The sequence below is a fragment of the Platalea leucorodia genome, assembly GCF_965183815.1.
Source record: "Platalea leucorodia genome assembly, chromosome: 7".
NCBI classification, from domain to species: Eukaryota; Metazoa; Chordata; class Aves; order Pelecaniformes; family Threskiornithidae; genus Platalea; species Platalea leucorodia.
Window position 1 is genome coordinate 4716876 of NC_138829.1, and position 14336 is coordinate 4731211.

Genomic DNA, 14336 nt, shown 5'->3' on the forward strand with positions numbered 1-14336 from the left:
CAGTACAGGGGTCACAGGGCTGGGATGGGAGCTGGCTCCTTAGGGCGCTTGTTAGTTATTATTTTAGCTCATCTCCAAAAGGAGATGTCAGTGCAATGACAGCAACGGGCAGGACGGGGATTTGGGGGAGTTTCAAAGCAGCAAGGTGGAGTTTCTAACTTTGGGGCTTTCTCTATGCTCAGATTTGCCTGCTGCAAATATCAATGGTCTTGCCATCCCTTAGAGCAGCAAAAGCCGTGTGACGGAAAGCATCGGGCATCCTTGCAGCAGCATCCCGGGGGAACTAATGAAGCTGCAATGGGATTAGTGCCTGCCACCCCGTACACCACCGCAGGTAGCGTGCTGGGACCCTGGGACGTGGAAGCCCAAGACCAGGACACATCCTAACCGCGGCTGACTGGGGGGGCTTGTTCTGGCAATAAAGGGTGAGGCAGCCCGGGTGTCCCGGAGTGTGTGGCAGCAGGCAGGGAGCTGAAGCAGGGGCTCCTGTGTTCGGGAGAGGGTGGAGAGGGGCTTCGGGGGGTCACCGGCCCCGCTCCCCCTACCCAGAGGCAGCTCCAGCTTTCCTCCTCCTGCCGTCACCCTCTCCAGATCCCTCTGTTTTCTGGCAGATAGGATTAAGCCTGACCTTCCACCCCATCTCGGAGAGAGCCAAACCTCTTTCGGATCTAATTATTTTCCATTTTTGTTTAATTGTGCACATCTTGCTGCTGGCTGAGAAGGAGAGCGGCTCCTGCCCGGGCCGGGGCAGCCGTGGGCTTTTGGATCCATGCTCCATCTTTTTGGGGTTGTGACTTCAAACCCCCAAATCTCTTGGAGGTCCGAGGCAAGTTTCCCAAGAAGCGGCTCTGGCACCATCATGTGTTTCCCCAGCGGTGACCTTCACGCTCAGCCCCTCCCCATGCGAGGAAGAGGAGTCCGGCCATGGCCACCTGCCTCCCCCTCCTCCTCCTCCTCCCCTGCACCCAGTTTGCACCAGGCTCTGCTTTTTCTTCATGTATTTTGCTACTGAGTTCCTATGTACAAGTGGCACCGACTTCTTTTGGCAGTGCATTGCGTGCCTTTTTGTAATGATCTTTTGATTTCTCAGTTTATCCGAGGTGCTGCAAAGTCCCGCAGCCTCTCTCCGCAGGCGGTGCCGGCCTGAAAGTGCTGCCGAATTGCCCCGATGGCAATGATAAAACATGGGGGTGATAACGGAATGGGAGGCATCCCTCTGCAGGAGGAGGGGAGAAAATAAGATGGGTTTTCAACCCAAGAGGAAGGGAGAGAAAGGGGACAGAGAAGTCGGATTAAGCACGACGGGAAGCTTTGCCTGTAGCAGTTACATCTGCGTATGGAAAATACGGAGATGCTCTCGTGGACCTTGAGTCCCGCTACACTCGTGTATTTTTAACAACTTCACTTAGGTTGAGCATTGCTTTTCCAAATCCCATTTTTTAGCACCAAAACAACCTCACAGCATCTCCGCAGGCACTGGAGCACATCCAGAGCACCAAAACTCGCTTCTGCTGCAAATGAAGTGGTTCCTTCTCCACCAAAGCTGTGCCACGCCATGTCCCTTGCGCCTCTCGGCACAGTGGCAGGAGATGGCTTGGGCACACCATTGGCCGGGTCAGGAAACAGCTCTGGAGGAGGGGTGGGTCTGCGGAGAAGTAAATACCACTGCAGAAAGTTCCAGCGAGAGCCGTCGATGTTTCCAGCAAGCCATCTAGTGGCTTCCTATTAAAACGGTTGCACGCCTTCAAACTGGGAAGGCAAAGCTGGAGGGGTGAGTGCTGCTCACCACCGCAGTGGTGTTGGGGAACCGACGTGCAGGGTTTGGTCGTAATTGGGAAAAGGCCCTACTGTAATAGCCCTCTTCTGGTGGGGCGGTGGGGTGGTGGAAGGGTTGGGTTAGCTGCTGGAAGGCAGCGTGGGTCTTCCCAAGAGCAAACCTGATGGGTTATCCTACAGATGGACGTCCAGATCTTCGTTTCACTGGTGTGGGTTCGGTTACCCTAGCTCAAAAACACATGACGGATATAGGGACAATCAATGATTTGGAGCAGCTTCCTCTACGGTATGGATAGGACACAGCAGACAGGGAGGGAGAACGTAAAGTTTTGGGTTTTTTTTAATAACATGAGAACTCTGGGCATTTCACTTGGTGGTTTTGGGCAGTGGGTTTAAAGCAAACAGAACGAAGTCCTTTTTCACCAGATGGTTCAGTTGTGGCACCCTTAGGCGCAGCCGGCTACAGGGACTGAAAGTTTGAAGGCTTCATAGAGGGGTTTGGTAAACGCTGGAGGAGAGACTGACCTGGGGCTGGGAAGCATCAGTCGGGTGGTGTAGGTAGATCCTGAGCTATCCTTGGCTGGTGTTTGTACAAGCTGTTCAGAAAAACCTCCAGTGATGGAGATTTCACAACGTCTGTAGGCAACCTCTCCCTTCCCATCACTAGCCCTACCTGTAGGATGTAGTTTCTTCATGTCCGACCTCATTCACCTTTGCTGCAAGTCAAACCTATTACTACAATCCCCAGGAGACATGGAGAGCAGCTTGTCCACGCCGGTCTTCACCTCTCAGACAGATGACAGGCTGGCTGGTGCAGTTTTCATGTGCAACATGGCATCTTGACTGATGTCCAGCCTGTGATGCTTCCTGACCCCAGGCTCTTCCCTGCCTGGTGCTGCACAGCGATCTGTTCCCACCTCCATGAAGATGCTTGCACCTACTTAATGCGGCTGATTTTTTCTGACTTTTCTCCAAGTTTTCACATTGTTTGACTTCTAATCCAGTTTTCTGGAGTGGTTTAATTTCTCCTAGTGTGATACCTGCACGTCGAATACATTTATCACATCACCCGTATCACCGGTGACATACTGGGTAGTGTCACGGCCGGGACAAGTCTCCTTGCCCAGCACATCCTCCCAGTCTGATGGTGAATCACCAGTAAGGACTCTCGCCATATGGTTTTCTGATGAGTTGTGTGCCCACATTAGAGTAGTTTCGCCTGAGCGTGTTTCTCTGGTGTGCTGCTGAGGAAGCCATGTGTGGCAGCACCTAATGAGTATCAAGATATACGGCGCTGACTGCTTCTCCAGCTATTCACAGGCCAGTTACTCTGTCGCAGAAGGAAATTAAATTGTTCTTGACAAATCGGTGTCGGCAGTCACTTATCATCTTGTTATCTTCTAAGTGCTTACAAATAGGTTGTTTCATTATTTGTTCCATCAGTTTTCCGGGAGTTTGAGTTAAGTGACCAGTTTGTAATTCCCTGGCTATTCCTTTTGCATATCTTTAAAGCTAAATCCTAGGTTTGCTTTTAATCTGGACTTCTAAAACCTCTCCTATCTGCCGTGAGCTAACAGAGGAACAATAGCTTAGCGGCTGCTTCAGCTGAGCCCTTCCCTCCACACCTTTGGGGCAGCTCCTCGCGCCAGGCTGGCGGAGGGACCAGCACCCTGGGTTGGTTATTGCCCCCCCGCTGGGATGCTTCTTCCCTTCGTCCCCTGCGGCTCTTGCCTGTGTTAGCTCCTGTGAATCTTGACCTTTTCCATTTTCCAAGCAGTGCTTTTAAAAGGTTAAGTTTATCCATGTGGAGGTTTTGTGTAGTATTTTGTGTAATCTGCAACGATACGGAAAATTTGGGCCAAATCGTGACGTTGATTAACATTAGGACAACAGCAGTGGAGCTACGTGGCTGTATAGGTGGGTGTAATGTGGTTTTTTGAGTGATATTCAGGAGCATCTGGTAACTCTCGATGTCCAGTTCAGCACACCGAGCCATGACCTTCGGAGAGCGGTGACCCCGCCTGCCTGGGAGATGCTCATGCAGTGGCATCACGCATGCAGGCATCCCTTTGGTGTGTCGTATTTACCCTGCCAGGGTCTATTTATTTCTTTATTAGCTCTGTTTGCCGATTTCTCAATTCTCTTCTCTTTTTTTTTTTCCTATTCCTTCAACAGGAATCATTAACCAATGGCAACAGGAATCCAAGGATAAAGTGATTTCCCTATTGTTAACCCACCTGCCTTTACTGAAGCCCGGAAACATCGAGGCAAAAGTCGAATACATGAAACTCTTGCCTAAAATCCTGGCCCACTCGATCGAACACAACCAACACATCGAGGAGAGCAGGCAGCTGCTGTCCTACGCCTTGATACACCCTGCCACCTCCTTAGAGGACAGGAGTGCCCTGGCCATGTGGCTCAACCACCTGGAGGACCGCACGTCGGGTGGCTTCGGCAGCCAGAGCAGAGGTCGGTCGGATTCGGTGGACTACGGGCAGACGCACTACTATCACCAAAGACAAAACTCCGACGACAAACTCAACGGATGGCAAAACTCTCGAGACTCGGGCATAAGCGTCAGCGCTTCCAGCTGGCAGGACAAAAACCTGGCGTGCGAGAACGGCCATCTGCCCCTCTACTCCTCCTCCTCCGTCCCCACAACCATCAACACCATCGGCACTAGCACAAGCACCAGTAAGTACCCACGGGAAGCTCTGGGGACGGCCACCCACGGCTGCTCTTCACAGCACGGTCCCCCTCATCCTGCTAGAAAATATCGCTTTGCCGTGGTTAGCAAAGGGGCTAGGTTCATCTGGGCCATAGAAAACTCCTTTTTTTTTTTTTTTTTTCTCCTTTCCCCTACCTGCTTTTTTATTTCCTGCCTGCCTTTTTTTTTTTCTCCCTCTAGTCCTGTGGGATTTTAAAGACCTGGCAGCTGGAGAGGAGGGAAAAACAGCCAAGCTGTAAGAGCAAAAAATATATGTTATCGAAGGGAGCCCCTTTTATTTCATGTAGCTCCATGTAGGTTTGCAGTTCATGTTTCAAGAGTTCCTAAAGCAAGCGGGGAGCCGATGCTTCGTGTCCAAAAGTGAGCTGGGGGACTTGAGGCAAGTCCAAAAGTGACCTGGGGACTTACTGGGAGGAAATGGGATTGGGGCCCCAAAGCGCAGGCATCGTTTTTGGAAGCAGGGCTGGGATCCACAATCTTCAGGGCGTATCTGAAAACGGTCCCTTGTATCTGCAGCACATAGAGGTGTGAAGCTGGTGGTGATCAGGGGGTTTAGATGCACAGTCCTGAGTGTTTTCCAGGAGAGTTGGGTGGCTCTTGCCCCGTGGAGGCCCTGCCAGGCTTTGATGGGAGCAGTGGATGGTGCAGAGCCCAGCCCAAGACTTGGACACTCAGAGATGCTGCAGAGCACCATGGCTGCAGATGTGTCACTGGGTTTGCATGAAGATGTAGTGCAGCTATAACTGTTTTTTAAAGCAGCCGTTGATGCCTACGAGCCATCCTTGGGAGAGGAGGAGCAAAGCATCTTCTCGGCAGGGTTCAAGAGCTCCTCTGCCCACCCGCTCCCTCTGTGGAGGGCTGTCACGCCTGCCTTGCTGTCACCTTGGGTGACTGCCACCATCTCACCTGCAAGGCTGAACGCCCTCCTTCGCGTTGGGGCGTTCAGGAGGTCTCTCTCCAAGATGCTTGGCATCTCCCTAGATACAAGGGATGCGGAGAGCGCTTTGGGGAGGAGAAGCTTCTTGCGGTGAGGGCGCTGGCTTCTCTATCAGCATGTGGAAACCCACAATTAAATAGCTTAAAGCTTTAAAATGGTCACTTAAGGCTTCTGGGTTTTTCCTTCTCCTGTAATCAGTGGGTTTTTTAGGTGGTGTTTCAAGTCAATGATGATAAGAAACGCAGCTGTGGGTTTATTGCTATAGCCCCCTGGTCCCTGCCCCTCCGGCGTCCATCCTTGCAGGCAGCGCTGCCTGCTCTGCCGCATGGGGATTTAGCAGAAGGGTCTCAGCTTCTCCACCGACTCTGAACATCATGCCCATCCTGTCCCCCATCTTTGAAGCCCTGGCTGCTGCTGCTGTGGGATGGTGTGAGGTTCAGCTTCTCCGAGAGCTGGGTCCCTGCGCTGCGGAGGAGAGCAGTTTCAGGGTGACCAAGCTGCATGGGAAAGGCTTAACAAGGAGGCAGGGTGAGAAGAATCATGAATGTATTTGCAATTGGTCTGTTAACTGTCTCCAGGGATTATTTTCTGGGGGGTTCTTCCTTGTGGTTTTTGCATGCCTGGCAGTTCGGAGGCGTTGTATGCCGGGGAGGCAGTGGGAGTAGGTAGTTTCAGAAGGGATCTGGTTCCTCGTGTCGAGAGCTGGAAGCAGGGATGTCCAGTGGGTGCAGCAGGTTAATCATTGACCGTGGCTGGAGCTCCGCAAGATGCGTTAGGTCTTGAAGGGTGCTTTTCAAAAATCCCTTTGTGTTTCTTTGAACCTTTTTGTGCGCAGACTTAGCTCGTAGCAGAAGTAGGAACCCACCTCTTGCCCAACAGGGTCCCCAAGTGTTAACAGAAGGTGCCAAAAGCCAGGCAACAGCCAAATTACTCAGCAGTGCCTGAGCTGCCGCACTGCTGAGGTTTTTCCTAAATTCTCCAGAATTAGGTGTGCACAGCACTGGAACAGGAGCGTTTGCGGGTCCATCAGCAGGGGCTGTACAGCCCTGCACTTCACCCTGGTCTTTTGCTGGAAAGCTGCGTCCCTCCTCTATCTCTGCTGCTTGCTTTGCCGCAGCATCCCCTGCACGGCAGCCCTTGCCTGGTCCTGTCCTTCCTGGCATCCCACAGTAGCTGCTTTTCGTGGTGCTGGGGCAGCTCAACACTGTCTTGCTCTGAGCTGCAAGATTTATAGAGTCCATATTCAGGAAACCTTTTCCCCAAGCGTCACACCGGGTTCAACACGTATTTCTAAGGCTGAGTAGCTTTGCAGCAGCATCTGAACACATCTTCAGCCCAGTCTGCTCCTAAATATTAAGCTGTTGTAACTCCTGCTAGCGTATTTTGGTGGCAGCATGTTCAGACAGCCCGCGGCCTGAGCTGGAGACAACCCGACCAAGCTTCATGTGTCAGTTCATAAGCTTCCTTAACGCAATATTTGCTCGGACACAAGCCCAGTAAGTCCACAGACAGATGCTAAAAAATAAACACGGCTGTCAGCCTTTGTCCCAGCCCCTTGAGTCAATCAATGCATCCATTAATCTTTTATTCCAAAGCAAAGCCCTCAAACCATTACTGTTTGTTTAGGTTTTAGTGTTACTATTTTTAAATTCTCCCTCTTACTTGGAGGTGTTTATCTGGGCAGGGGCTTAATCCAGCAACACCCTGCAGGGCACAGCCTTCCCCGACCCGGCCCCGCAAGGCACCGCCTGTTCCTGACACCAAAATGGGGCAAAGCCTTTCCCTGAGGAGTAACGTGGTGATCTTGCCCGAGGTACTTTCGTCTGGTTTTGTGGCATAATTAGGTGTAACACTATTACGGCGTCGGGTTTAAATATGGGTAGGTGAAGCTCACGTGACGATTTGCTTTGTGCTGTCCTTGTCTTTGACTCGACCTAGACCCAGGCTTTGAGACTTGGTTCAGGCTTGGTTCATCTCCAGCTCTCTCATAACGGTGCTGGCTGGTGTTAGCCAAGGTTTGAGATGTTGCTGGAGTTCTCCAACCTTTGCAGGGCAAGTCTGGAGCGCTCTGAATGCATCACTCTGGATTTACCACAGTAATGGTGATCCAGGAGTGGGACCAGCGTCGTCACGTTTGGGTCTGGAGCGATCTGAGGGTATGGACTCACCCGAAGAGATGAAAGTTCATGCCCATCCACTGCATCACCATAATGGCTTCTCTCTGCTTTCTCAGCCCATCCCACAAAGCTTGAGCTGCAACTTTAAACCAAGCTTTAGTGTTCTGGGAGTAAAGGTGGCCTCGGCGTGGGCGTGGGAGCGCAGGAGGGCAGGAGGCCAGAGCTGCTGCAGGCGCGGTGGGACAGGGTAAAGCCCGGAGCCCCGGCTCCACGGCCGAGTCAGGCGGCGGTTGCAAAACGCCCGGGTTGCACAACACCTTTGCAGTGGAGACGGGGCCTGGAAACTCTGAAAGGACAGAAAAAAGCAGCTGGCTTTCAAAGCTGCAGACCAAGGAGCTCCTGGCTCCTTCCTTTCCCCTGTGTAATTGGTTCCACCTGAGCATGATCTGATGGCATGCCGGTTTTGGTTGTCAAATGGCAGTACAGCGTAGCTTAACCCTGTGTTTTCCGCCTGCTCAGAAGGGAACATGTGCAGAGGAGAAGGAGGGTCTGCTGTTAAATATGCTTGTCCAGTGCCGAGAAGGTGGGGTGCAGGTACACCGGTCTGAATTGGACCGTAAGGTCTGCGAGCAAGGAAAGAAAAAGAAAAGCACAAGGTTTGGCAGGAGCGATAGCAACTCCGGTTGGCAATAGCAAGCCTGTTGAACCACAGCTAAAGAGGTAAGGATTGGTTCCTGGCTCTGACATGCATCTGCTGGAAGAGTCTCGGTCCTCTGCTCCCAGTATATAACCTGGGGATAACACTATTACTTCTTTTATCAACGTATGGGGAGATTTTCCTATGCACTCACCTGGTGTAGCGCCAGGGCACTTAAACTCCCCGTGGAGAGCAGGTTCCCAGGGGCAAGTCTCTGCCCAGGGGCAGAAGCTCTTGATTTTATTGCAGGAGCAACAGTAACTTGCCCCAAATATTTGAATTAAGAGCCAGATGTTGCAGGCTCTTTCTGGCAGGGGATGGCCCAGGAGAAGGTAGGCAGTGCTTGATCTTACTGGAGCCTTGTTGGTCTAGGAGTCTGTCTCCTGTCTGTCCTTCCAAGAAGAGGAGGAGGTCCCTGGACTGGTAATGGTGGTATCTGAGTGCATGGCTGGTGGTGCTCCACAGCCCTGTCCGTGGGTGAGCACCCAGTGTGTCCCTGGTGTGTGCACCCTGGGTCGCTTGGAGTGGCACCGGTGCTTGGAGGTATGGCGTGGGTGGCACCAGGGGACGAGGTGATGGTGTGCATCACAGGTCAGTGGTGGATAGATACAGTCAGAGACCTTGCTATGGAATATCCTGCAGAGCAGAAATCCCAGGCACCGGGGCTGAGTTCATACAGGAGAGATGCTGGGATTTCAGTGTTGCTGTGCTGCCCGGGTTCCCCTATGAGTGAACAGAGAGGTCCTTGGACCAGCAAAGCTGTTTGCCAGTCTGCGGCCACCCTTCCGCTTCAGCACAAATGGGAAAGATGCCGGGTGCTCAGACCTGCTACATCCTTCCCATGGGAGTCTCTGCCAGAAATCTGATGTCGTTTGCCTACAAGGAAAGAGAGAAGGAGAGCGAGCAAGTGCAATGCAGGAGAAATACTCACCTATATAACTTCCTTGTCCTGAAAAAGAAAATGTCTTATCTTGTCCTAGAGCTGATGAGAAGGAAAAAATCAGCGTAATTCCATCCATACATGCCAGTCCAGATTCATGGCTCTCCCCTTGCACCTTCAGCTCTTGAGAAATGCTTACGTTTCAGAGTCATGCTCAGGTGGCACCAGCAAGATGTACTGGTGACCAAACTCCCCGTACCACAAGAAAAGTAGAGATGCTGGTGGCAGGAGGAAAGACCGTCCCATGGACTCTTGTATGAAGATCCCACCAGGGGCTGCTGGCTCTGGGGCAAGCCTAGTCCCGGCTTGTGGAGACCCTGCTGTCCTGGGAAAGGCTTTCTGTTGTGTTGCTTCTTCTCAGAAGAGACTCAATCCCAACTACTGCCCTACAGGCAGATCTGCAGCTACTAAATTGTATGTTGGCATGTGTGTGCATGATGTGGCTTGCTGGGTTTTCCCTACATTTGCCCCAGTTATGGACTCCCTAGTGAGAGAGCAGATGAACAAGATGGTGGAGCTCTTCCCTAGGTCATCGGGGAATTGAGGTGGAAGAAACGACACCAAGAAAGCACTTGTCATGAACGGAGTGTGGGTTTCCCGAGTTGTCCTCCCCTACACTGTTGTGCAACAGCTCACTGCCTACCACCGGAGACGACCCTGTCGTCATACCCAGTATCCAAACTGAGCTTGATAATGGGATAACTGCATGTTTTAACTCGCAGGACCACCCTGATTTGTGTTGGGTTGATGGGCAGCTTGCAAGTACAATGCTCTCCTCTGTGTAGATTTGCAACAACACCTGAAGGGGTTTGTGTGTCTTCAGCGTATGTTTGACTTAGGCAGGGCGACACGTTTCCTCCCGTGCAAAGTTAGCAAAACGTGCCGTTTTGCTTGCTCAAAAATAAAGAGTGCAAAAGTCTTAATGAGGTTACAACAGGAAGCAAACAAATGTGCCGTTCATGCCAGGGGGTGATTAGCTTTGTACTCGGGAATTGCCTTCAGAAACTTGTCCCTCAGTTGGCCGTGCTGTGTACTGAGGTTTGGCACCCTGGCACTCATCCTGCCAGGTGGGGACACCTCTAATGTTTGCTTTTTTCCTCTTTTACTGATGGACTGAGAAAAGCTCGTTGGCCTTTGTTACACTTGAGCTTTTCAGCGGTGGTAGAGGAGGGCATTTGTTGCCTTGCTCATGCCCTCTAGGGTTGCAGGTAACCGTCGGAGAACATTTCTAAGAGTCACCCACTTTGCCAGAGTCCCATCGCTACAATATCTTGCTAATTTTGTAGCTTAAAAACAGAGTCGTCGTATAAAAAGATAACGTGTGAGCAGAGTTATTTTCTCAAATCCGTGCAGAACATGCACAAATGCAACAGCAAATGGGACTGAGAGCGGGGACAACACAGAATCATAGAATCGTTTCGGTTGGAAAAGACATTTAAGATCTTTTAGTCCAACCATAATCTTTTACTCCAGCTCTGAACAGCAGATACAGATTTCCTGGCCCCTCTACAAATTCAAAGCACTTGGTCCCTGGGAGATCTGGTCCACAGCTCTGCAGACCACCACTCAGCAAGCAAGGAGATGAATGGTCACCTGCCCTCAGCCTGGAAGCCATCAAACATCGGAGATGGTAGCGGTGGTGGAGGACAAGAGCAGTGGCCTTTTGGGGTGTCAGCGGTGCTGGGGAAAATCTGCTACTGCTCTTGAGCGGTCACTGCAGAGCTGTGTTTTGTAATCAAAGTTCCTTCCTGCTGTTGAAGCCGCTCCATTTGCCGTGTCCCTCACCCTCTGGTTAGCAGGGAGGTGTCCAAAATCAAAACAGAGCAAGCTGTGCCCATTCTCCATGAGCTGGTCTGCTGGCCAGGATGTTTTTAGTTGATGGGCCAGCTGCATGTGCTTATCCCACCGTCAGCCCAGCTCCCATGCTGCCCAGACCTGGTCTCCAAGCAGGGCGGCCAGGTGAGCCATCCCGCCCTGGGACCATGGCAGCCCCCGAGGTGGTGGTTGGGTGCAGGGAGGGAGATTGCTCACCTGGGTCTGTGGGGTCCAGGTGTGCAGCAGCAAGATACAGGCTGGGAAAACGGGGTTGTCTAAAGGGAGGAGATGAGGGCAGCCCTATCGTACAGTCCAAGTAACAAGCGATAGGATGAGAGGGAACGGCCTCAAGCTGCCCCAGGGCAGGTTTAGGTTGGATATTAGGAAAAACTTCTTCCCCAAAAGGGCTGTCAGGCCCTGGCACAGGCTGCCCAGGGCAGGGGTTGAATCCCCATCCCTGGAGGTATTTAAAAGCCGGGGAGATGTGGTGCTTAGGGACATGGTTTAGTGGTGGGCTTGGCGGTGCTGGGTTAATGGTTGGACTGGATGATCTTACCTAAATGATTATGTGATTCCATATCTCTGCTGTGCACTTGCTCGCAAGGGCTCAAGGTGAAGATGCTTGAAGACACTTTGGGCAGGACGTTGGTCTGGCCCTACCTTCTGGTCTATCACCTTTCAGCATCCATGTTGCTCTGTTCAGTGTTTCCTTACCCAGTGTATTGAAGTGTCTTGATGGACTCTTGTACTTTTGCAATGGTCAGAACCTGTTCTACCCTTGAGACTTCAGTTTAGCTGCCCCAGCATTTTCTGTTCCTCCTTTGAGCCTGTTTTGGCACATTCCCTTCATCTCTTTGCTCCCAGAGGGTCTCTCTTCTCTCTGTGTCTTTGGCCAAAAAGGGGGGTGGCTGACAAAGGGCAACATGATGCTGAGCTCCCACCTGCAGTGCATCTCCATGGGGGTCTTAGGCTGTCATTGAAGCTAGTCAGCCTGTTGTCTTCCCAAAGACCACGCTCTGCACTGGAAGGAAAAAAAAGGGAGGGGGATTTATACAGTGACAAAGAGTAACCCATCGGCCCTCGCCGAATGCTTGCCTTTGGATATTGCCCCCAGGCCAATGTCTGGGAGGGTGGCTCTCCTGTTCCCCTTCAGCTGGGACCTACTGTTCACAGTTAGCGTCAGTCGTAGAGGATGCAGAGCCACGCAGCCTTTGGGGCAGAAAAAGAAGTTTCTTACCTGCAGTGAGTGGCTCTGGGGGATGCGGTTGGCTCTGGGGGGATGCGAATGGCTTTGGGGGATGCAGATGGCTTTGGGGGATGCGGATGGCTGTGGGGGGATGCAGTTAGCAAAGCAGAGCTGATGTTACCCCAGGCATCAGACAGCCCAGAGACGGAGATGGGGTCCTCCCCGCCGTGCCCGCTCTGCTCTCGTGCGGGAGCCAGCGATGACGGGGGGCATATGTGCAGCCTACAGCAGGCAGCGCTTTTGGGCTGTGCGCCGATCCTGCTGTAGGCAGGGTGTTGAGCGAGTGATGGGTACCTGCTTGCCAAGCAGAGGGAGTAGGCAGGGAAGCGAACGCGTTTCCCACGAGCGTGCTGCAGCGAGTGGGTTTTCACGTGGGCAGCGGGCTGGATCTCGTGGTCTTGCCTCTGCTCGCCCCTCATCAGCCAAGATGCTCGGAGGCAGAAATGTCATCGAAAGGCGGAGGGGTCCTGCTGCAGTCCCAAAGGGAAAGAGGAGAGGAGACGTTGAGGCTGGGCTCAGCAATGACTTGCAGACGGTGATACCGTGGGTGGCACATAACCACACGTGGATGTCACCGGTTGCTTTTGGCTGCTGGTAGGTGCAGACCCGCGCGGGTGCTCCTAAACCAGCCCTCGCGACACCAAATGATGCTTGTAGGCACTTAAATAATCTGCGTAATCTGGCCTGCCGTAGGCCTAGCAAACAGCCCCGTTGTTAGGGAAGCGGTGAAGGGGGTGGTGGTTGGTCTGGGTGGCTGGTGAAGAGGAGGGGGAGCACGGGCCCATCCCTCCCTGAAGAGGGCATATCACACATGCATCCTCTGGGACCGCTCCGTTGCTATCTCCAAACATGGTGTATGCAAGGTTTGATCCTTGCGTGTGCCCACACGTCTTACAGGGCACCACTCCCAAATTCACGTACCCTATGCACTGAGCGATGGCTCCGCAGCTTCCTGGCTGGAATGAGGCCACCTAATTTGGGAACCTCTGTTCCAGCAGCACCCTTGGACGCTCCCACCCTCTCGACTCGTGACATCCCGGTGCAATCATCGACCGTAAGCGCTCAGGGCAGGGACTGCGTGCCCTGGTATTGCACAGCCGTTAGCAAGTTGCTTCTCCATTGGCAGTGGGGGGTAGGACACCATCCTCGACCTGTAGGTTGGGGTGGGGGGAGCTTGAAGCTTGTGACTCCGATGCCACCTCCGCTTCCCTTACCGCAACCCGGGTGCCTTGGGGAGGGGCATTAAGAAGCAGCAGCAATGGTTTTGTGCGTTATCCTTCTGTCCTTGGGATTCCTGTCACCAATGAATCACGCTTCTGACCTGGAAGCAACACGGAAGCCATCTGCAGTTTGCGTCACCACCAGAGCCACTGTCGGCGTGTGGCCGGGGGCACCGACTGGGTGCCAGGTACCTGGGGATGCTCCTCGGTGCCTCCCCTGTTAACTTACGTCCATAAAGTGCCTGATGAGTAATGCCTCCAGCTGCCTACAGCTAGGGCTTGCTCTCACCAACTCACCCCTGGGCTCCTAGTTGCCAGCAGGCACTTTTGGGGTGCCCAGCAGGCACCCGCAGAAGGGGAGGAAGGCTCCATGCTGGCAGAGGCATGCAAAGCCCCCCTAAAACCTTTTTTGCTCTTCCACAACAGCCTCCTGACACCACCTTTCCCCAGCCTTCCTTCGCACCATCATAAACATGACTTTTGTGATGTTTTCCTGAGCATCTTCATGGGGCAAGAACCCCCGGAGAGAATCGCCTCTCCATCGCTCATCCTTTGAAACCGTGCAACTCTAGGCTCTGGCAGTGGAGACAGATGAGCTCTCTTTCCCCCTGCCATCAAAGAGCAGCTGCAGAGCAATGGCAGGAGGGCAGCGGGGAGGGAAGGGAGTGCTGGGGTTTGGATTCATCTGAAGCGACTCCGGTCTCCCTCCCGACTGCGGCGTTGCACGGGGACTTGCTGTGTTCTCCTGACTCAGTAACATGCTGCTATTTAATTAACTTTTGACTTCTGGTTTAAAGGAGCAGTGCACAAAATAGTTATTTACTTCATTTGGAAATTCTTTTAATCGTTGCCATAATTAT

The 14336-nt window shown here is 52.7% G+C and overlaps 1 protein-coding gene across 4 annotated transcripts in view; it reads left to right on the plus strand.

Annotated features, from left to right (window-relative positions):
* SAMD4A (sterile alpha motif domain containing 4A) overlaps positions 1-14336 on the plus strand; it is a gene marked incomplete at its 5' end in the record, with an annotated part of 103731 nt that overhangs the window by 59885 nt on the left and 29510 nt on the right. For all 4 annotated transcript variants that reach the window (XM_082316614.1, XM_082316616.1, XM_082316613.1 and 1 more), the window contains one exon: positions 3952-4470. In XM_082316614.1, the coding sequence (XP_082172740.1) occupies positions 3952-4470 (519 nt within the window). The remainder of the gene's footprint in view (positions 1-3951; positions 4471-14336) is intronic.